The 21,623-nt window shown below is 40.4% G+C and overlaps 2 protein-coding genes across 3 annotated transcripts; both read right to left on the bottom strand.

Moving 5' to 3' along the window:
* Nucleotides 1-229: 229 nt before the first annotated feature.
* On the bottom strand, nt 230-10,367 carry slco1e1 (solute carrier organic anion transporter family, member 1E1). 2 transcript variants are annotated; one of them, XM_017034828.2, is made up of 15 exons: nt 9,570-10,367; nt 8,916-9,033; nt 8,047-8,188; nt 7,792-7,924; nt 7,586-7,707; nt 5,782-5,928; nt 5,582-5,680; nt 4,960-5,193; nt 4,714-4,878; nt 4,082-4,277; nt 3,839-4,004; nt 3,065-3,249; nt 2,909-2,973; nt 2,337-2,454; nt 230-2,257 (listed from the first exon to the last, which is right to left on the bottom strand). In XM_017034828.2, exons 2-15 carry the CDS (start codon nt 9,015-9,017, stop codon nt 1,774-1,776), a joined length of 2,358 nt encoding a protein of 785 aa, XP_016890317.1. In that variant the 5' UTR covers nt 9,018-9,033; nt 9,570-10,367; the 3' UTR covers nt 230-1,773. The 2 variants fall into 2 exon arrangements, with proteins under 2 accessions (XP_016890317.1, XP_016890316.1); XM_017034827.2 differs by lacking the exon at nt 9,570-10,367 and having other exon boundaries at nt 8,916-9,316.
* A 523-nt stretch (nt 10,368-10,890) lies between these two features.
* On the bottom strand, nt 10,891-21,532 carry slco1d1 (solute carrier organic anion transporter family, member 1D1). The gene is made up of 15 exons (XM_008315910.3): nt 21,263-21,532; nt 20,540-20,646; nt 18,824-18,965; nt 18,588-18,720; nt 17,552-17,667; nt 17,325-17,471; nt 17,138-17,236; nt 16,612-16,872; nt 15,786-15,950; nt 14,552-14,747; nt 13,793-13,958; nt 13,325-13,506; nt 13,154-13,218; nt 12,956-13,073; nt 10,891-12,466 (listed from the first exon to the last, which is right to left on the bottom strand). The coding sequence occupies exons 2-15, from the start codon at nt 20,588-20,590 to the stop codon at nt 12,253-12,255; spliced, it is 2,055 nt and encodes a 684-aa protein (XP_008314132.1). The 5' UTR covers nt 20,591-20,646; nt 21,263-21,532; the 3' UTR covers nt 10,891-12,252.
* Nucleotides 21,533-21,623: the final 91 nt, after the last annotated feature.

Below are 21,623 nucleotides of genomic sequence, written 5' to 3'. Positions count from 1 at the left end.
AACCCTTTCTTACTTCAACGGGGAAGTATTGTAAACTACTACTTCTCAAATAACTGCATTTAAAAAAAAATCCCAAAACAATGACACCTTGAGTCCTGGAGGCCACACTACAATGTGAAAATGAAATGTTATAAAAAATATTTGATGTGACATCTGTCTCAGAACTTTTTCAATATAAACCAGGTTCATATCAAACATCACAGTCACACGTGACTGTGGCTCATCCATATAAACTAGGTTCATATCAAACATCACAGTCACACCTTAGCTCTGCTCATGGTCTTTTACCTCGCAGGTCCACAACCACTGGAGTGGGGACCTCTAGCAGACCATCGGATTTTATTTGTTCAAATATCCGCTTCAAATACTCTCCCGTTTTGTGACATATTATTATAACAAAAAACCAAAAACAAATCTAGAACGCTGTGTCTCTAATTTGTCCGATCGCTAACGCTGCGATCGTTTAATCTCATCTCACTGTGGAAACGCCACCAAAGGCATTAGATGACGACGACGGCGACGAGTGCAGGTGGTTTTCACCGCAGAGACGCAGCGCAGTCCTAATGGACAAGTGAGACCCTAAACCCACCGAGGTCCAATAAACACCTCCCTTTATTTCCTGTAATTTTCTAATGACGACACATCAGCAGCAGCAGCAGCAGCAGCGACGCCACTGCCATATTCTCCTGAATTCATCCTCTCATCAACTGTAAATGACGACAGAATAAACGATCAAATCCTAATTTTTCCAACTAGATTTCAAAAATAAAAAACATTCCTTGAAGGGAACTTTACTTCAGAGATTTTTTCTTTGTTTCTTCTGAGCTCTTTCCTCACATTCGTCTCTGTTTAAAGGACCACTACAGCTGCTTCATTACCATTCCCTGAGCAGTGAACAGGTCAGGGGTCAAGTGTCATCAGGCAATGATTAATTGATAAGTAGTCATTGGGTAACGGTCTCTAATGACTGAGCGCGCACACGTTCACACAGCTGCAGAAGTTCAATACAAACGCGAACCACAGCCGCCACCGTGAGGAAAGATCATTCAATTCAATGATTCAAAGAGAAGAAAGTATAAACAGTCACGTCATTTATATAGTTTTTAAAAAATTATCTATAGATTAAACTTTACACCTCACCAGTCATTGTCGCAAAAACACAATTTAATTAATCAAATATTTATTAACCAAAGCTTGAACTTGTTTTTTCATTTTCTATATTTTGATCAATTTAAAGTGATTTTATCGACACATCGATCAATTCTAACGACTCCCACAAAAAAAAAAAAAAAACAGGCAGTGGCATCTCAACAGCGGCGATGCTTGCAATACATTATGCTGCCCTCAAGTGGCCAAAATATATGGACTACTGCACCTTCATTGAAAGTGTATATAGACATTATGTACAACCAATAACACGTACCAAAGTTTGAGAACCATCGCTCTGAAACATTAAAGGTGTTTTAAGTTTAACAGCAATTTTTTCTGACACGTTGTTGTGTCTTATTAACCAGGTCTGGTGTAAGGGAGCGTCAACACCTGTTGAAAATATTGACATTTCCTTCGAGGCAGGATTATTCTTCTTTACTTCTGTTCCATTTCTTTATTTTTTTGTTCTATGTGATGAAGATGTTTTTGTCTAAATTACTGGTCCAAGTTCAGAAAAAGGACACTGTGACGTTCAGAAAGGTCCGACAGAACCGCCATTAAAAAATAAATGTGTCCTGCAGCCAGTGATGTCATCAGTATTCCCTTTTGGCTTTCTTGAAGTCTTTAGTTTTCTCTGTTCTCTCTGTCTTTGTGCTGTTCAGTTTTCTTTACCGTCTGGTTCACGTCGTCTTCATCTCTTCCCGACTGTGCATTAGTCTTGTTAGAAATCCGGTCTTCCTCCTTTTTCTCTTCTTCTTCCTCTCTGTTCAGCCTGTCCATGTCCAACCCTCCTCCTCGAGGAGGAGGACACAGCTGGACTGTAGTCAGCCGTCCACACCGTTGCTCCTCCAGTGCGCCGTCTGTGTCTTTTACCATCGTCGTCCATATACTTGGGCCGTGATGCATCCTGGGAGTTCTGCCAACACTGAGCTGGCTTTGGCCGTCGACGGCTGCGGTCTTGAGTTCAACTTCGACGACCGCAGTTTTTGATGGCGGCGCGTTCACCTGCTGCGGTTTGCGAGACTGTCTCTTTAACAGGACAATGATGGCGATGATGAAGACGTACGAAGAACCACTGAGGCACGTGATCAGACCCAGGAAGATGAGCCTGAGAATGGGAACAACAACGGTGTCAGGAGGTGAAGGATAACACACCTGGAGGACAGGAAGCCACGACTGTGACGCACCTGTACATGTCCGAGTCGTACATACGACACGCCCCCCTGACCCCACACTTCTTAAAGGACCACTTCAGACACGTCGAGTCGATCAGAGCCCCGAAATACACCGGGGCAGGAATCCCCGCTGTGGACAGAGTCTCAGAGTCAAAGTGCAGTTTAGATGAAAATCAACTTAAACTTTACAGATACAAATATTTATATATTTAACCTTTTGGAACAGGATGGCTACGTCCATGTCTTTAAGTGGTCTATAGCAGCGGTGCCCAACCTTTTAGGGGTCCTTTACTGTAGCACCATGGACCAGTCGGCCGGTATCGGCCGTTACTGCGGACGAGTGATACTGTGCCTTCATTGAAGGATCAATGATTTTAAATTTTCAAAATAAAACATATTTTAGACTTTATTCTGTTAGTATCAGAGTCTGAATGACCTTTGACCTGTTGGTTTGAAACATTAACAGATTGGATTCTTTTGAAACGAAGTAAACTGAAGTACACCAAATGCCCTACAGACTGTCACCGCTCCCCGAACCAGGAGCTGGGGCCCCCTAATCTATAAATCAACCAAAAAGGACTCACCCAGAGTTCTCGTGACCAAGGTCTGAATCCCTAGCGCCAGCGATTTGAGCTCCGGGGCAATGCATCTGCAATTCCAAAAATGTCCACAGTGTCAGTCTAATCACAATCATTGGAGTGTGTTTTTTTTTTCTTCTTCTCCAAAATGCCACCACAGACCGTATGATGACCATGAAGCCAGGAGTGATTCCCAGTGAGTTGATGAAGGAGCTGAGGACAGACACGGCCATGTAGGAGGTGAAACTGCGGCCACAGTTCTTGGTGTGTGGACACTGGCCCAACTTCACTGAAGTGCTGCTCCCTGCTGGGTAGGACACAGACACGCAGCTGCAGTTGTGGAAGACCTGTTGAAAAGAGACAGATACGCAAACACCCTGTCGGAAAATGTACGTGAAACAAAACAAAACAAACAAACAAAAATGTCACAAAAAGAATATATAACAAAATATAGTGATCTTTTAGCTTTAATTCACTCTCAATTTATTTACTCTTTATTTAGTGTGAATCCTGGGCCTGTTTAGTTAAACACAACACTGATACACAGGCAGAAATTGAAGAAAGACTGAAAAAAAATCTCATTCAACAGCTCTGAGTCTCTCTCTCATTTTTGTTTTTTTTTATAGCAGGGATTCCAAAAGTGTGGTGCATGCATAAGCTGCCACTAGGAGGTGCAGAAGATTAAAAAAAAAATTGATGGCAGTTTGGAGTGGTTTTTTTAATGGGAATGTACAAAAGCATTTCCTTGGTAAAATTTAAAAAAAATTGTAAATAACTATTTTGTTTTCTGACAGATTAAGTGACATTTGTCACTTTTCCACGGTAAAGGTGATTCTCCTCACGGCACACTAATGTGCCGCAGGACAGTGGTTGGGAAACCCTGGTCTAACAGTAGGTTGACAGTGTATTTTGCTGAATTCTTGTGCTGTTCCCTACTGTGTTTTTTCCGTATCCACTGGAGCTGAGGCAGCCAGCCATACACGGGGAGATGAAGGTGATGCCGCTGTCGGAGCAGACTGGATCCCACTCCTCAGCCGAACACGAACAGTGCGTGTTACACTCTGAGAAGAGCATTTCACTGTGGTACGACAATCCCTCCGTCCTGCAGGGCCAAACGGTCGCGTAAACATGAGGTCATTTCAAATTCAGACTCAGACTACGTCTTTTCTCAGCACCAACCCGTTGTATGAGACGGTGAGCCCAGCCACGGGAATGTTGTCACACTTGGTGCCAAACTGCAGCAGCAGGAGGAGGTACGCGGCGAAGGACGTGGCGAAGGAGAGCTGAACTCCTGACACCACGCTCAGCTTGTAGCGCTTCATCAGCAGCCCGCCCAGGAAGATCCCCAGCGCCACCACTGGGAGGTTCAACACACCTAGAAAAAAAAACAACAACAAAATACCACAGCTTTCTAGTACAGATATAGGCAAACTATGGCCCGTGGGCCAGACACAGCACACTAGGCTTTCTGATCCGGCCTGCTATACACTGGTGGAGATCTGGTAAATCCTGCTATACACTGGTGGAGATCTGGTAAAGGCTGATTTAATCATTTCAGTTTGATACGTAGTAATGAATTGCTTGTAATTTCAGTTAATGCCACTAGATGGCGACAGACATCAAATGTGGCAAATTTTCTTTGAAGATTTCGGTTTATCTTGTAATTTTTTTTATTTTTTTTCAGCTGTTGCTCCCCCACAAAACAGACATCACCATCCAGTTGTAAAGCCCAGGCTAAAGTCTCATAAAGTCATATATATAAGTCATGGTGAATTCATGCAGTAATGAACAGACCTGCTACGTCATTTTACCTATGAGGAAATTGGCTCTGGACGCCGACTGTCCAAACTGCTGCTCCATGTATTTGGCTTTAAAGGTAAACAGTCCGATTAAAGAGTTGAACTTCAGGATGCTTCCACAGAGAAGCAGGAAGTAAACAGGAGTTCCCAAGAGTCGCCTCAGTGACGGAAGGAACCCTGCCCAACAACACACACCGTCAACATCAGCTCTGGACAAGGACTCAAAAAAAAAAAAAAAAAAAATCCAAAATTATGTACCTTTTGCGATGTCTCCTAACTTGAGGTTGTGATTGTCGTCCATTCCACCGTTTGTCCCATTTCCCGTCGTCTGTTTTGGACACGACTTGTCTCGGAGTTCCTCGTTCACCGGCAGAGAGCGAGGCAGGAAACAGAAGGGAATGCTGGACATGAGCAGGAGAGCAGAGGACACCATGAAGCCCATCCACCAGGCACCAACCCAGCGGGAATCTTTAGGGGTGATGGTCACGCTTTCTGAAGGAAAAGAGAGAGTTTTAGTTCAACATAAGGCTCTTGAGTTATATCAAGACATTATTTTTTTATGGGTATGAAAATTTTCCCAAACATCATGTAAGCTGCTGATCAATCTGAATTTGTGCAATAAACTGAGACCTTGGAATGGTGTCTGCTGCCACCTAGTGGACGGTTTTTTGTTCTGCCAGTCTCATAGACCAGGGGTCACCAATTATAGGTTTTTTGTTCTGCCAGTCATCGTCTCATAGACCAGGGGTCACCAATTATATTTGTCAGATGGTAGGACACTTTACTTTGAAATAAGTATCATGTCGATTCATCATCATTAGGGATGTCCGATATTCACTTTTTGGCAATATCCGATATGAAAACGGTGATTCAGACCTACCCAGATCAACAAATCCAATGTCCACGTAGAGTCTGGCGCAGTAAGAACCCAGGAGGAAACCAAACATGGGGCCGAGAAAGGAAATGGTCTGCAGACAGGCTGCCGATCCAAAGACACAACACATCCGACAGGTGAATAGAAAAAAAACAGCACGACCTAGTGTCCAGAGGTACAAACAGCACCTGAACGCAACGTCTTACCGATGTAGAAGGGAGAGTTTTCAGGTTTGGAGAAGTCGTCAATGTAAGAGATGCCCAGAGGAGTGACGGGAGTTTCTCCGATTCCCCTCAGAGCGTTCCCCAGGAACACGTAGATCCACATGTGGGTTCCAGGTTCTCTCACACAGGCTGTTTATCGACACAGACAAGAACTTAGTAACTTAGTAACGCCCTCCTCCTCCTCCCACAAATTTTAAAAAGATCTGCCAGGATGGACAACACATTAATGAATAAAAATATGGGACAACGTAACGCTAATTTAGTTAAAAATAACTTATTTTCTTTCTTTTTGATAATAATACAAACAACAATAATAATAAAATAAAGGAAATTATATCATAATAAAAATTTTAAAAAGTGTTATTAATATTATCATTATTATTAATAATATCTACGTCTGTGCTGTAGCTTTTCCTTTTTTTTTACAGAAAACCTATCCAAATGAGAACTTTGCTGCATTTTCCAAAGGTCAGAAAAAGAAACCTAACAAAAACAACAACAACTCTGTGTTAGCACAAAGATAAAAACAACGACGTCTGCCTTAAACCACACGACTGAATACACTATGATTTTTGCTGAGAATCTTTATTTGAAAGGATTCTGATTTTGGTTCTGCTCCGACCTTTTGTGCTCCCAGAAAAATAATAATAATAAAAAACATCGTATTTAAATGTAGGACCATCTGTACGATGCATTCTCAGGGTTCGCGACATGTTTTTTTGTGCGAATAAAACTTAATTACAGCTCAAAAAAAGGGGGCGAACAAGAGCTCCATTTTAACGCCAACACATTTCTGCAGAGCGGGTTTGGCTGCTCCTCAAAAATAGTGGGAAAAATAAAAGAAGGGGAAAATCAACAGTGAGGTTATTAGCATATATATAACCGTCTGATGTTTCTCTGATGCTGCGCTGTATTATTTTCTGCTCTTCACTCTGTATATAGACTGATCACTGATGGTGTGGGCTTCTGAACTGTGATCTTCGCTGATGAAAGCAGTGATGAGATGTTGTTTTTTTTTTTAATATATTCTGAGCCTGTGTTGAGATTGTGTCACGATCGGGACTTATCTTTAGTGTTGATACTTTTAAAGACTTTCGTCTTCCAGCAGTGAATTCACGGGACGTCGGTGGCTTTTAGGATTAGAGTGGGATCAACGCATTCCTGAGACGGCTGAAAAATCTGCTGACTTCGGATTTAACCCGGTGTTATGTTTACGTACAGTCTCTCCATTTGGCTTCATCCAGTTATGTGCAGCTGAGACCAGTGTAAACTGGTGAGTAAAATGGACCACAGGTGTGAATTTTGGTGTGAATGGTTGACTATGAGAAGTAACAATAACATACTTTTTATTTCAGAAGAGACTGTAATTTTTTTTGCGATTATGTAAATTTAGACTTTGGACCAAATAACTTTACACTGTGGCTTGGTGGTAAAAGATATGGGGCTTGTGATTGGAGGTTGTACAAATGGGATGAATTCAGAGGACAGATTCTGTTGTATATATAAATACAACGACATTTAAACCGTTTTTTTACTTTTTATCTAATTTTTTATTTTCACTTTTTTATTATATAATGGGAATATTGTTAATGTAAATTAGAGAGAAAAACAGACTTTTTAGTTATCCACTTTCTGGCACATTGGTCACGCTGGTATATACTGTAGGCCAGCAGGTGGTAGCAAACAACGAAGGAAGATCACATTACTTCTTGATTGTGATTTAAAAACAAAGAAAAAGACAACTAGATTAAAAAATATATTTATATAGAATAAATCACAAGATTACCTTTATTTCCTTCCAAAGGAAGTTCCATCGGAATTCCAGCCTCTACGTTCAGAGGATCAGCACAGGCAGCGATGTTCGCGCTGTCATTCTGAAAGACCTGGACGACGGTGCTGTATGTATATCTGTCAAGAAGATTGATGACACTAGTTTTTTGTTGTTTTTTTAAAACTACCGTTTTAATAAAATTAGCTTTTGTTTATATGAACCTCCCCATGAAGAAGTGTGTCAGGCCCGTGAGGAAAGATCCAACTGCCATGAGGAAACAACCCGCCGAAATAAGTCTGGGTCGATGCAGTTTGGCCCCAAAATGGCTGACCACCGCCAGGAATAGCAGGTTGCCTAACTCCGATGAAGTCAACCAAAAAAATAAATAAATAAAAACAACAGAAAAAAGATTAATTTGACCGTTGTGGAAAATCATAATTAAAAAAAAAACATTCCCGAGTTAAAAGTTGTGGTACCCATTTCAAAACTGCTGTCGATGAGTCCGATGTGTGTGCTGGAGAGCTCGAACCGTCGCTCGATCTGTGTGATGGAGGTCTTCATGTAGGTCCCGGCCAGGGCTTTGGAAAAGGAGGCAAACGAAAGAGCCAGGATAAACATCTGGAAATGAGAGGAAATGTGATATTTTATATTATATATATGATATAAGAAAAAATATAAAATCGGAGGTCATTATATTTTTAACTTTTACCGTTTTTGGAGAAAAATGGCAGTTATTTACAAGGAATCTTAATTCAAACCCCGCTAAATGTGGACTTTAGATTTTCACGTTTTTTGTTTGATTTTTTGTTTTATTTATAGTTTCCCTTTTTGTCATTGTGTTGTGTTTTGTCTCGGTTTTATTGTTTCCTAGCCATTGTTTGTCACTCTGCTGCTTCTGGTTTGATCTTCCTTCTGTTTCAAATGTGTAACGGTTAACTTCTGTGCCTTTAAGTCAAGTAATTGGGCGCAATAGCCCCAGAAAACTTAAAATACGACGTCGGCTTTTCTCAGGTTAGCTCAGTCTCCTGCTCTGTTTTTGACAGGGGGGGAAAAATCACATTCACTTCCTGCTGCTTATGATGACAATGATGACAATGACGAAGACCCGAGTGCTGCTGCAATCACTCCAGCCCTGAGATCGTGAATGTCGCTGGGATTGTTTTTACAAACTGTGATGATCTGACGTGAACACATCATCTTCTGTTGATATGACGTTCTTTAAAGAGAACTTTTTGATGCGTTTTGATGTTCAACGTTGTGGGAAATCAGACGTGAACTTCACTCTGTACATGAACAGATTTAATCAACCAGCGGTGAAGTGTTGAGCCACAGACAGTTCAAGTACTTTGAGTGTGGAGACGCAGGGGCGTTTGGGGGTCATCTGGTCAGAGACGCCCGCGGTCTGGTGACCGTCCATCTTGTGTCTGTCCACTGGTGCTTCTTCCATTCTGCTGTGTTTGTGTCTGTAAAAGAAAAAAGAAAAGAAAGATAGTAAAAGTGATGACTAATAAAAGGCCAAGCTAATCAGCAGTTATCTAAATAATTGACAAAACATTTAACTAACAATATGGAGGTTTGAGTTGACTTTTTGTTTGTTTGACTACTCTGGGCCGGTCTGAAAACACAACAATCCAATATGGCCGCCTCCATGACAAAATTATTTTCCTGATGAAAATAAAACATAATTAACACAATAACTCCAGCTCTGAATCACATATTAAATGATAAAAAATCCAAAAAATGGAATATGTAATAAAATGCACTTACTCTAAAATACGTTTTTTTTTACCAATTTATATATTATTGCTAACTTTCCAATAACGCTAACTGTGAAATACAACCATGTATTTGTGTTTCAACTCTTTATTAGACATTTTTAAATTTTGAAAATAGTACAAAAATATTGATGTCAACTGTAAATAAAAGCAGTTTCATTGATAGAAAAGGTTGAATTTTCAGAGTCACACGTTTGTGGAGAAACTTTAAAACCACACCGTACCTGCGTGGACTCCACCAGCGTTTGTCCTCAGCAGTGTCCAGTCACCAGCGCTGACTTCATTCTGACCCTGAAGTTTCCTCCTTTAACGATAAGTCCAGAAATCCTCACCTCACATTTGCTCTGGTTACTGAGTCGACTCAGATCTGGAGTCACTCATCACAGAGACGATACAAAACAACGAAAACAACCAGTGAAGAAAAAAAAAAACCCTGATGACTGTGTACGTCCAGACTCCAGGGACTGGACTCTGGTTTCGACTCTCTCCCTTTCTCCCTCGTCTAAGAGCAGAGAACAGTTCCCTGGAACAAGCTGGACAAAAGGCCTCACACATTTCTATTCCACACACATGCCAGCCAGGAGGGGGGGCAGCAACAGGAGACTGGGGGCCAGGTCTGAGGGCCTGAGACAGATTTATAACTCCAAACTCTGCTCTAGGATTTTTTTTTTTTTCAATTTTACTGTCACGTGGTCAAACATGAGACACAGTTGGATTTTTTTTTTCTATTTTGGATTTTTATCGTGTCCCTCTGAAAACGTCCGGTGTTAAACCTGGATTTAAATGATTTCATTTTGATCATTTCATTTGGCTGTAAGATCATATAAACATTAAAGTTGGACCCTCACAGACCAGGCAGGTGACACAGTCACCACCGGCCCCCCACAGATCCCAAAGATTAGGACTAAGTCGTACATTCCTGAACAGGAACAGTGGAGCCTGTTTTTCCCATGTATTCTCCCACAACTCCACACACACAGTACATTCTGTGTATTCTGTGTACGTACACTATACTCCAACTGTAGTCATCAGGTCGGCATAAGATTCTTTTTTATTTTTGTGTGTAGAACTGTATTACTGTACTTTTTTTTTTTTCCCGAAACATATTTGTGATTTTTTATTTTCGTGTGTAGAACTGTATTACTGTACTCTGTGGCTCGTTGGATTTTTTTTTTTCCCGAAACATATTTGTGACTTTTTTTTTTTTGCGACTTGAACTTGAACTTGAACATTACTATTACAAATATATTATAAACCATTATTTCCATATTGGCCTGCAGGGTGTGCTGTAGTACAAAGAAGCCTACTTCACAGCTTATACAGTATATTGTATATATTTGCATATATGGACCCATATACATATATATGTATAAGTATATTTATACACACAAACACATAATAACAAATACTGTATATATTAACATATATATTTGAGTGACAAATATAACCATCTATATATAGATGGTTATCATTGCCTTTCAAAAAGTAAATAATAGTAAAATAGTAAATAAAAACATCAAGTTAGTTTTGTGAAAAATGTCTTTAATGTTTTCCTGATTTTTTTCTTTTTTTACAATTAACAATGTACAAAAAAAAGTCCAATATATTGACATTTTTAAAACATTTACCTCTAAAATATATATTTTTCTGTTCTAATCAACTTCATCCCAGTATTTGAATAATTTCCCCCACGGTTGAAACCACTACGGTGAGAGACAGGGTTCATGAGAAACCGTTCCAAACAAACCAGAGGCTGGACGGGGTCCACGATCCCCACCTTCACTGCTCATGTGATATGAGTGATGTGATGTAACAACCAGTGTGTCATAAGTCAGGCCCCACTCTGCCCCCACTGTAGGTACAGTGCTGATAATGGTAGACTGTTGTACTGTAGTACTAGTAGTACAAGCTGCACGTGAGCCTAAAGCTCAAAGAAAAATACTTTAATATTTTGGTTTTGCAAGAAAACACATCCTAAAGTACACACTCTTGAAGTGATCTGAGACCTAGCACGTGGCTAATAGAACTGAATACCTTCTGGAAGAACCTGGATGAAACAGTTCTACTGTCGACTAGGAAACTGAAGATGAAGAATTTTTTTATGATGATTGAAGAATGATTAAAATCCACAACAGGTTTTCTAACGGTTAGCATGTGCAAAAACACGGTGAGAAGTTAGCCCTGTGGACAGACAGAGTTGTTAGGAGTTCTTGTGTCTATTTTTAACCCTTCAACTGAATGTAACAAAACCTGACCAGTGGTTAAAGTCTCTCTGCTTTGCATTGTTTCCCAAAGACTGGGTCGCAACCCTCAAGTGGGTCACAAGAGATTTTTTGGGGGGGTTGTCTCGCTTTAACGAATAATGTCTGTTGACTTGGGTTTGGTAAACCCTGGTCTACGGTCTCGGTGATGATTTGTTTTTTAATTTTCTTGTTCACTATATCGCTTATGTTTACCCACTCGACCTCAGTGAATATTTTATAATACAGTTCATCTGTAGTAGAACCTGCACACGATGAAAAACCATGACAAAATCACTGTCAGTAACAAATACAAAAAAAATAGCATATGAAACAACACACTGTTCTGTACTTACATCAGTGTGGCTGTATACTGTAGGGACCACAGCAGTGGTTCTCAAACGGTGGTACGCACACCACTCATGGTACACGGGCTCCCCCTTGTGGCCTGTTCACTGTTGGGTGCACAGTGGTGGTACTCGAAGTTTGAGAACCACTGGACTGGACTACAGTATAGAGTCCATTTATTTATATATCTAAAAGTCACTTTAAGTGTGGACACTGTACCGCTGCTGCTGCGTTGGCTCCAGTCTGGGTGCAGTGTCATCACCACCGGCTCTTTAAGTATTTATTTATCTTCACAGTCATGTTGTTCTGCTGAGCCACCCTAGATGGTGCTCTCTCTGTCCGTGTCCTCCGTGTCCTTAATGATGCTGATGCGGGCGTGTCCATTGGCCGCACCGTTGCCCTCAGGTCCACTCTCTTTGTCCTGCTTCTTCAGGGACAACTTCTTTTGTCGCTTGACAATAAAGAAATAGAGGACGCCCCACAGGATATTGGACAGGAAGTAGCATCCATTAATCAGCCCCAAGTATGTCACTCTGGAAGAGGGGAAGGATTTAGATTTATGACTGAAATATATTAGATAGTTGACAATAGTATCTCACTGGTATTATACTAGTATTGCACTTGTACCAAACTAGTATCTCACTGGTATCTCACACTCTAGGACCATATTTTGACCCATTGGTTCTCATTGGTATTACACTGGTATCTCACTGGTATTACACTGGTATCTCACTGGTATTATACTAGTATCGCACTTGTACCAAACTGGTATCTCACTGGTATCTCACACTCTAGGACCATATTTTGACCCTCAGCAAGTGAGGTCTCACTAAAAGACCACCCCCGCCTGATATATTTAGACCAGTCAAATAACAACAAAGATATATTGCACTAAATATATTTTGCTAAGTATGATATATTTGAGTTATGTTGTAAGTTTCAGAGAACTGGAAAACTGTTTAAAAACACTTCAATTCGACCAGACCAGCGACCAAACACAGGACCATGAGTCACTTCACTACCTGAAGGTGTTGGCGTCGTAGAGCCGACACGCTCCTCGACCTCCGCACTGCTTCGTCCCCCACTTCAAACAGGTTCGGTCAATGAGTGCTCCAAAGTAAATGGGAGGAGGGATTCCACCTGAGGAGACACGGAGAACCCACTCCTCAGGACACAGACCAGAGAAACACTGGATCAGTCACTCCGGTTCTCACACTCACCTAAGGTTCTCACGATCAGTGTCTGCATTCCCAAGGCTAGAGACTTCAGGTCCACCTGTATAGACCTGGAATGGGGATCAAATTAGGGAAAAAAAACACAGAAATATAAACATTAAAGTAGTAGCTATGATAGCTGTAGTACAGTACATATATCGAAAGAGTATTTCTGACCGCAGCAGTACGATGTATCCCGGTGTTCCGCCACATCCGGATATAAAGGCACCGAACACAGACATGGCCATGTAGATTTTAAACAGCCTGTCACAGCTACTCCTCCTACTGCACTGGCCCAGAGCTACGGAGGTGTTCAAGCCCGGAGTCATCTGTCCTGCACAGGTGCAGTTATGGAACATCTGCAGAGAAAAAAAATTAAAAACCTTTGTTTTTAAAACATACTTTACTTTAGTTAGACGGTTTGTCTAAATCTATTTTTAATTTTTTAATTTTTAATATTTATATTCTTCAGATTAGAGGTCTTCAACATAGGGTGCGTGGCCCCTAATAGGTCCATGGAGGTATCTGATCATTCTTTTCCTAAATATTTTTACATAATGTTAAAAAACTGAACAAGTTCAGCTGAGACCTGTCCAGGTCCGCAACGCCACAATTTAATACAAATATAAGGGGCGGTTGCCTCACCATGTCTTTGCCAGCGCCGGTGGAGGTCTGGCAGCCGGCCAGACAGGGGGAAACATAAGTCATCCCATCATCGGCACACACCGGGTCCCAGTGGTTCAGTGAGCAGGTGCAGCCCACGTTGCACTGGGACACCAAAGTCTGTTGGTTGTAGGACACATGAGAAACTCTGGAGCAGACATAAACAGACAGGGTTGAAATTAGTTTTTTGGTTTTCTTTAATACTTTTACATATAGACCTATAGTCGCTAGTAAGTAAACAAGAAAAAAAAACATATATGCACATACATGTATATGTATATATATATAGACAAATATATATACGTATATAAACATATATATGCACAAATATACATACATATATAAACATATACATGCACATACATATATATGTATGTGGATATATATACACAAATATATATACATATATAAACATATATGCATAAATATATATACACAAATACATATACATATATAAACATACATATGCACAAACATATATACAGTTTATATATATGTATGCATGTACAGTATGTTCTTTTTTTGTTCTTCCCGTAACTTCTCATACACAAACTCTTGTCACTGGTTCATGGAAAAAAATATTTTGCGTAAATCTGATCTGTGTCGCAAAGAGAGGTTGGGGTCCACTGATGGTACAATCTGTGCCAAGTTCGGTCTACAATAATACCATCTCAGGACTATGTCCCTTAAAAAAGAATCTTTCCAGACCATGACAGCGTCGGCTGCCAACATGCCACTCACCCCTGATATGAAACGGTGAGACCAGCCACTTCTGTGTTGTCACAGTGCATGAAGATCTGCATGGCCAGCAGACAAAAGGAGACCAAGGCGGTACAGATGGCCACCCTGGCTGCTCCGATGATGCCGAGCTTGAACCGCTTCAGTATGTAACCTCCTGTGATGATGCCCAGAGCCACAGCCGGTAGGTTGAGGATTCCTGTAGGACCCACCCATCCACACAGGACAAACATTGGTATTGTATAAGCAACTGATGAAGATATAAGACGATGCAGTGGTGGGAAAACGGCTGGTGTTCGAGAGTCGTTCAAAAGTTGTTGTAACTTAAAAGTAGAATTTGCTAGAATATCTTAAATTAATAATCAATTACTCTACATAGTTTCTTAGGTTTACTGCAATACTGTGGTGGTGTTTTCACTTACAGGACGCTGCCCTGTGCTTAGATTTTCTCTTTTTCTGAGGGAGCCTAACGCCACAGTAGGGCCACACAGTGGTAAAGTGGTAGGAGCCCCTGCCTCACAGCGGTGGTTGCCTCACTGAACCTCCACTGACCTTAAAACTCAGTCATTTCTACTAGACTACTATATTCATTAAACCAAAAAAAGGACTGCGTGCTCTGTGTCCCCTAGAGGTACCCGCCCCCCACTTTGGGAACCACTGCCTAAAAACAGATGATCGTCAACTTGCTCCCAGTGGTAACTGATGGTCTTTCTGCTTCTAGCTATAAATGGGTCACAGGTGTGAGTGTGGATGTGTCTGGTTCCCCCTACAGGAGGGGTAAGGTAACTACATGCTGTGCTGAAAATGTTTTCAATACCTTTAAAAAAATACTTTTTCATCTACATCTCAAGTGGTGTTTTAGAACTTAAATTATTGCAACTAAATATTTGAACATTCATCGTCATGAATTTATTGTCTTTGTTCGTTAATCTATGTGGTTTTTTTAAAGTCCTTGTACTTGTCTCCGGTCATCGGGGTTACCTCCAGAGACCACTCACCTTGACAAACTAAACCCCCGTCTGAGACGAGCTGGTAAACAGCCATAAAGAGCTTATTCAACTCTGAAGGCTGAAACTTTTACTGGGACACTCCAACACAAAGTCCACAGATGGCTGCGTGGAGCTCACATTCCAGGTCAACTTTATCTCCCACAATCACACTTCCCTTCAACAACATCATTGTTTCAGCGCCTTCTTGCCCCAAAGTACAGGGAGAGCAGAGTGAATGGGGCCGTTACCGATGATGAAAGTAGCCCTGGAGGCTGATTGGCCGTAGATCTGCTCCAGGAACTTGGGCTTGAAGGTGATCAGGCCGATGAAGCCATTTACTGCCACCAGGTGGGTGATGATCATCAGTGTGTAGATGCTGTTCCGGAAGAGTCTTCTCAGAGACGGGACGAAGTCTGGGGCAAGAAAGAGAGAAGAGAGGCCAAAAATAATGACTTTGTTTTTTATGTTTAACATAATGATGCATTCAGTTATAATTGGTTGATGAATTGCATTACATCATCTGCAAAAAAACAAAACAAAACATAAAAAGGCCATTCAGATAATTATAAGGAGAATCATAAATATTTAAATAATAATTATCTATTTTATCTGTAGCTACTGTTTTATGTTCAATAACCAGGGTGATAAATATGTGGGTCTAGGCCAGTGTTTTCCAACACGGGGGTCGTGACCCCACATGAGGTCACCTGAAAGGTCTATTAATTGATAAAAATCAAATGACTGATAAAAAAATATTTTTTGAACTAAAACACCACACACATCTTAAACCTCAGATTTTTTTTAACTATTACAAATAAAAACCGAGTTCAAATAAAATGCAGCATATAAATATATCTGTGTTGGCGCTGGGAAAATCAAAACTAAAAACGGGATCTAAAAAAAAAAGTTTCCGTGGTTGCCAAAAATTTGTGATGTCAAAATGGGGTCACAAAAGGGGGTCAAAAAAAGGTTGTAAACCACTGGTCCTGGTCTTACTTAGACTGAACTACATGTTCTGACTCATTGATTGACTTTGATTGGATGATTAGTTTTTTTACTGCGGCTGCACCGTACCTTTAGCCATCTCCCGAAATGAGACCTGCTTCTCCTTCTCCTCCTGGTCCTGGCTCTGCTCCGGGAGGAAGTTCTCCTGCTCTGCCACCGAGGTAATTTCTGTGCTCTTACTCTGACTCTCCTCTTGGCCCTGTTTGGGCAGAGACTTGGGCAGGAACCAGAACGGAATACCGGCCAGAAAGATCACGGTTCCAGTGGCTATGAAGCCGAGCCACCAGGCCCCCACCCAACGGGAGTCCTTATGGTTGATGGCGATGGTGTCTGTGAAGAGGAGAAGTGAGCAGGAAGTTGGACGATAGTCTCATTGGACATTTCTAAAACTGTAGTTTTTTGTTATTAAAAATTATAAGACATTTTAATAAACTAAACCCTCCATCTTTTTTTAAACCTTGTCGTTGACTCTTCTTGCGGACCGAGTGTAATCGGTTCCTGGGCTGTCAGTGACCCCCGGGCCAGAAGTTGAAATATTGTAAAATTTTTCACTGAGGCAAAAAAAATCACCGTCACATTCTGGACCTCCACATACCCAAGTCTACGAACCCAACGTCCACGTAGATCTTAGCTAGGAAGGATCCCAGTAGGTATCCGAACATGGGTCCTAAAATCCCGACCGTATGGATACAGGCTGAGGAAAGAAAGAAAAGGAGGTGATGGATAAAATGTAGAATATAGAAAATCATACCGGAGCACAGATCGTCCAGAAAATCACTAACCCAAATAGAAGGGCGTGTTCTCTTCTCTGGAGAAATCGTCCAGGTAGGAGACACCCAACGGCACGATGGGAGTCTCGCCGATTCCTCGCAGCATGTTACCCAAGAATACATAAATCCACATGGACGAACCGGCTGCCTTTTCACATCCTGAGAAGAATTCAACTCCAAATTAGATCTGGAAATGTTTTTTTAAAATAGTACTTGTTTGTGTATTTTGATAGTTTTACCTGCTTTGGGCAGTAAATCCTGAGCTGCCTGTGTACTGTGGTTGGAGTGACAGGGCAGGATGGTGTCAGTGCTGTTGATGTCTGAGCTGTGAGTCACACTGGTCTCATATTTGTACCTGACGAATGAATGAAGAAGAGAAGTTCTCCTGATGTAGTACTGTGTACTGTGATTACAGGAAGGTACTTTACACATGTAATATCTGCAGGTATCTGGTGACATAACAGACAGGATGTAGGACAAGACCGACATGTGTCGCTGCTAACACAGAGAGTTGACCTCATTGACCTCACATCTGCTGAACAACAATAGAGTCAACAGTAGAAAAATACAACATACAAACATAGATGACAATAACAGTAGAGGTCAACGACCTTTTTGAAGATCCTTTTTTTACTTGTTTGATACACACTTCCTGAATAATGTCATGATAAAAAAAAAATTATAATACAAAAATTCACTTCAACATCATTATCAGTTTAACTGATTCAAAAAGTCTAGCCTTGTTGACAAGTTTTTACTTTTAGAACACAATCCAATGTCAATGTTTCCCAAAGACTGGGTTGCAAGAGATTTTTTCTTCATGTTTCCCAGTAGTTTACGAATAAAATCTATTGACTTGGGTCACGAAGGTTAGTGACTTTTCAAAATATGGGTCCCCAGAAAAAAGTTTGGGAAACACTGCCTCAGGTGGTCCATGTAGGCAACAAGTGGTCCCCAAACACCACGTTGGTGACCACTAGTTTAGACTCACTTGAAAAATGTTTTCAACCTTAGGGTCGAGGCCCTAAATAGGGTCGCATGAAACATCTAATAGATTATTTATTTAATTTCAACTAATTTTTTATTCTTTTTAAAATGATGATTTCTAAATGATATCTAGAAAAGTAAAATGTCTCTAGGGTCACAAGAATTTTGGGGTGTCAAAATTGGGTCAAAGGTCAAAAAAAGGTTTGGGAACCATGAAACATCCAGGGCATGTGACTAGACTATAGAAAACGAGACAAATGATAAACATGAAGTGAGCGTTGTACTAACAGCCCCTGCAGGAAGTGAGGCAGAGTCACGAGGTAAGATCCCAACGCCATGATCACACAGCCAATAGCGATCAGCCTGGGACGATGGAGCTTAGCGCCAAAGTAGCTCACAAAGGCCACGACCAAGAGGTTTCCTGCCAGTGACAGATGACAAAAAAAAAAGGTTTAGTCACAGACGGAGTGAATAACTCTGGATCGGCTGATTTTATGTGTCGTGGTCAGGGACGGAACAAGAACCCATTTCGAAGCTGCCGTCGATGACTCCAATCAGGGAGCTGGGGATGTCGAATCTCCTCTCGATCTGAGTGATGGAGCTCTTCATGTAGGCTCCACCGAAGGCTTTTGCAAAATATACGAAAGACAGAGAAACCAGGAAGAGCTGGAAAACACGGACACGTCGTTGGAACATTTGTATTTTTGGGTATTATATAAACAGAAAATAACAACTGTATGTTCTGAAGATGAATCAGCGTATTTTCCTGCATCTACTTGAATAACGTGTGCTAGTTTTTGGTAGTACTTCCCAAATGGAGGTTCCCGTACCCCTAGTGGGTGTATTGAGAATTGAATTGTGAAGAAATGCATGAGAAATCTATATATTTACATACAGGTGTTTTATTGATTTTTGAATCATAGCAGAAGGTGAAAATGATTTAATGATAATGCATTTAATACATTATTTATTTATTTAATTGAATGGTTTTGAATTTAGTTGTTTTTATGTCTGTATTTTCATACAATTGTTTACGTCCCTTAAAAAGGGCTGAGAACCACAGGTCTAAACTAATAGTTCAATCACTCGGTGATTGTGTGACAGTTGCAGATGAAGACGATGTCAAAAGCGGCCGTCCCCGTGTCTTTGTGGACGTGAAGACGACCAGAATAGAAAGGAGGAGTTTTGTAGAGTGGGTATAAAAGTGTTGAAGACGACTTGATCAACACCGTCATGACGTAACCGTGGGTATAAAAGTGTTGAAGACTTGATCAACACCGTCATGACGTAACGACCGTCCACTGAAACTGATCGGATTACATTCATTTACATGTTGAGCTAACGCCTGTGAGTCAGTGAGTACGCATCAGAGAGAAAGTACTCATTTGCTCAACACCTCACCTAGAACAATGGCCTAACATTCACTCAATATATAAATGAATATATATAAATATATACATAAATATATACATATACATAGACATATATCTGCAGATATGTTCATGTGCTGTCTGTACAAAAACAAAGGTTCACTATCAGTATATAAATATATGTACTTAAATACACACACACATATATATGTAGATATATAAATATGTACAATAAATAAATATATAATATAAATATATGTGTATATGTAAAAAAAATCACTATTATATATACATATATATACAGTATGCACTACACATATATATATCAATATATATAAATATATATATAAATATATATACAAATATATATCAATATATACATATATGTATGTATATATAAATATACAAATATATGTGTGTGTGTATTCATTCATATCCTGTGTCGGAGGTCACTGGGCCGTTGTGATCTGTTTGCATTGCCAGTACAAATAGCGTGTGCAGACATTGCTTTGTCCAAAGATAGATAAAAATTGAAAGGGATTCACTCCAGCTCAGAGGTCACGGATTATTCATTGATTCTGTTGTGATAACTGCCTAACGTAACTTAACTTACCCAGCACTTATTCCTGTAAAGGTTAGGCAACATGGAGGTTCATAAAGGAAGATCTGGTGGGGTTTTTTTTTCCAATATTCTAATCAAACCAATAACTCTGATTTATAGGGTCAGTATATGCAGATGCACCGCAGGTACTGTAAGGTCCGGAGAAATACTGGGAGAAATAAGGTAAGAAAACACACGTCTTCATCTGTTGAGCAATGTCTAAAATTCCCAACATTAAAACACTGGGAAAAAAAAAAACGGGTTCCAACCTTGAGCTTTGAGCAGCAACCATCACGTGGTTTTTTGGACTCCACACTCATGATGCTGCCGTGCTCTGGGCGGACGAAAGGAGGCCCAAAAGAAAACACAGATAGTCCTGTTGAAAAACAAGGAGATGGGATTATGATCCGTCACCCAGACGGATGGTGGTTCCACTCCAGGCACCAATACAACCATCCAGGCCTTTATAAGTGTTAAAATTAAATATATGCATTTTTTTTTTTTGCACCACATCAGTAAGTTATAATGCCCTGGCTGAACGCCCCCTGCTGCAATTTCAGAACAAAAACACTGGAGCAGAACTTTGCACAGAACAAAGAAAAAAAAAAGCTCAAATCCTAACTCACAATTAACTACATTTAAAAGCAACTGAGAGGTTTGAAATCAATATAAAAAAAAATCAAAATCAAAATTAATTTCTTTAACCTTGCAGTACTGGAACAGCATTAACAAGGTAAACAGTCACATGATAAAATTATATATATACATATATATATATATTTATATATATATATACATATATGTATATATATATATTTTATTATTATTATTATTTGAGTCAGTGATTATCCAATAGAGGACCAAATGTCATTTTAAGTCTTCATTTTAATAAAAGTGACTAAAAGGCTAAAAATCAACAAAAATTTCAAAATAGAAATGACATTCAGTGAAGTAAAACAGTGCCATAAATTAAAAACCTGAAGAATATTTACCTGCGACGGGGCAGAGCTCCTGTGACGGATGTCGGTGATGTCTGAAAGTAGCCGGCGCTCCGTCGTACCTGGCAGGACTTTGTGCTTAAAGTCGCAGTCTTATCACAAACAAACTACAAACATCACCTATAATCAGTAACCCAGCCTTTCCTGTGCACTTGGTGATCATGTCAATAAAAAGAGCTGAATGCCCACCAACCCCTACACACACACACACACTCAGAGTCAGGTAACAGCTACACGACAAGTAGTGAAGAAGTGGGGTACAGGTCTGACCTGCGCTGCAGAGATCAGAGGTCTGCTCGCACATCCTCCGGTGGAAACATCCCACGCCTCCTCAGTATCCACGCTCTTGAATGGA

The sequence above is a fragment of the Cynoglossus semilaevis genome, chromosome 8 (genome assembly GCF_000523025.1).
Source record: "Cynoglossus semilaevis isolate Cse_v1.0 chromosome 8, Cse_v1.0, whole genome shotgun sequence".
Lineage (NCBI taxonomy): Eukaryota > Metazoa > Chordata > Actinopteri > Pleuronectiformes > Cynoglossidae > Cynoglossus > Cynoglossus semilaevis.
Note: the sequence above shows the minus strand (reverse complement) of the source record. Positions and strands in the feature narration are given on the sequence as shown.

What these genes read in the sequence shown, in the direction of transcription:
- slco1d1 (XM_008315910.3), bottom strand. Translation starts at nt 20,590, where the DNA reads ATGAGTGTGGAGTCCAAAAAACCACGTGATGGTTGCTGCTCAAAGCTC. An exon ending in GAACACGCCCTTCTATTTGG is followed by an intron (nt 17,237 to 17,324) that starts GTTAGTGATTTT and finishes TTCTTTCCTCAG; the next exon opens with CCTGTATCCATACGGTCGGG. An exon ending in CAGGGCTACTTTCATCATCG is followed by an intron (nt 14,748 to 15,785) that starts GTAACGGCCCCA and finishes TGGGTCCTACAG; the next exon opens with GAATCCTCAACCTACCGGCT.
- slco1e1 (XM_017034828.2), bottom strand. Translation starts at nt 9,017, where the DNA reads ATGGAAGAAGCACCAGTGGACAGACACAAGATGGACGGTCACCAGACC. An exon ending in GTTAGGAGACATCGCAAAAG is followed by an intron (nt 4,879 to 4,959) that starts GTACATAATTTT and finishes GTTGTTGGGCAG; the next exon opens with GGTTCCTTCCGTCACTGAGG. An exon ending in CAGAGCCAATTTCCTCATAG is followed by an intron (nt 4,278 to 4,713) that starts GTAAAATGACGT and finishes TTTTTTTTCTAG; the next exon opens with GTGTGTTGAACCTCCCAGTG.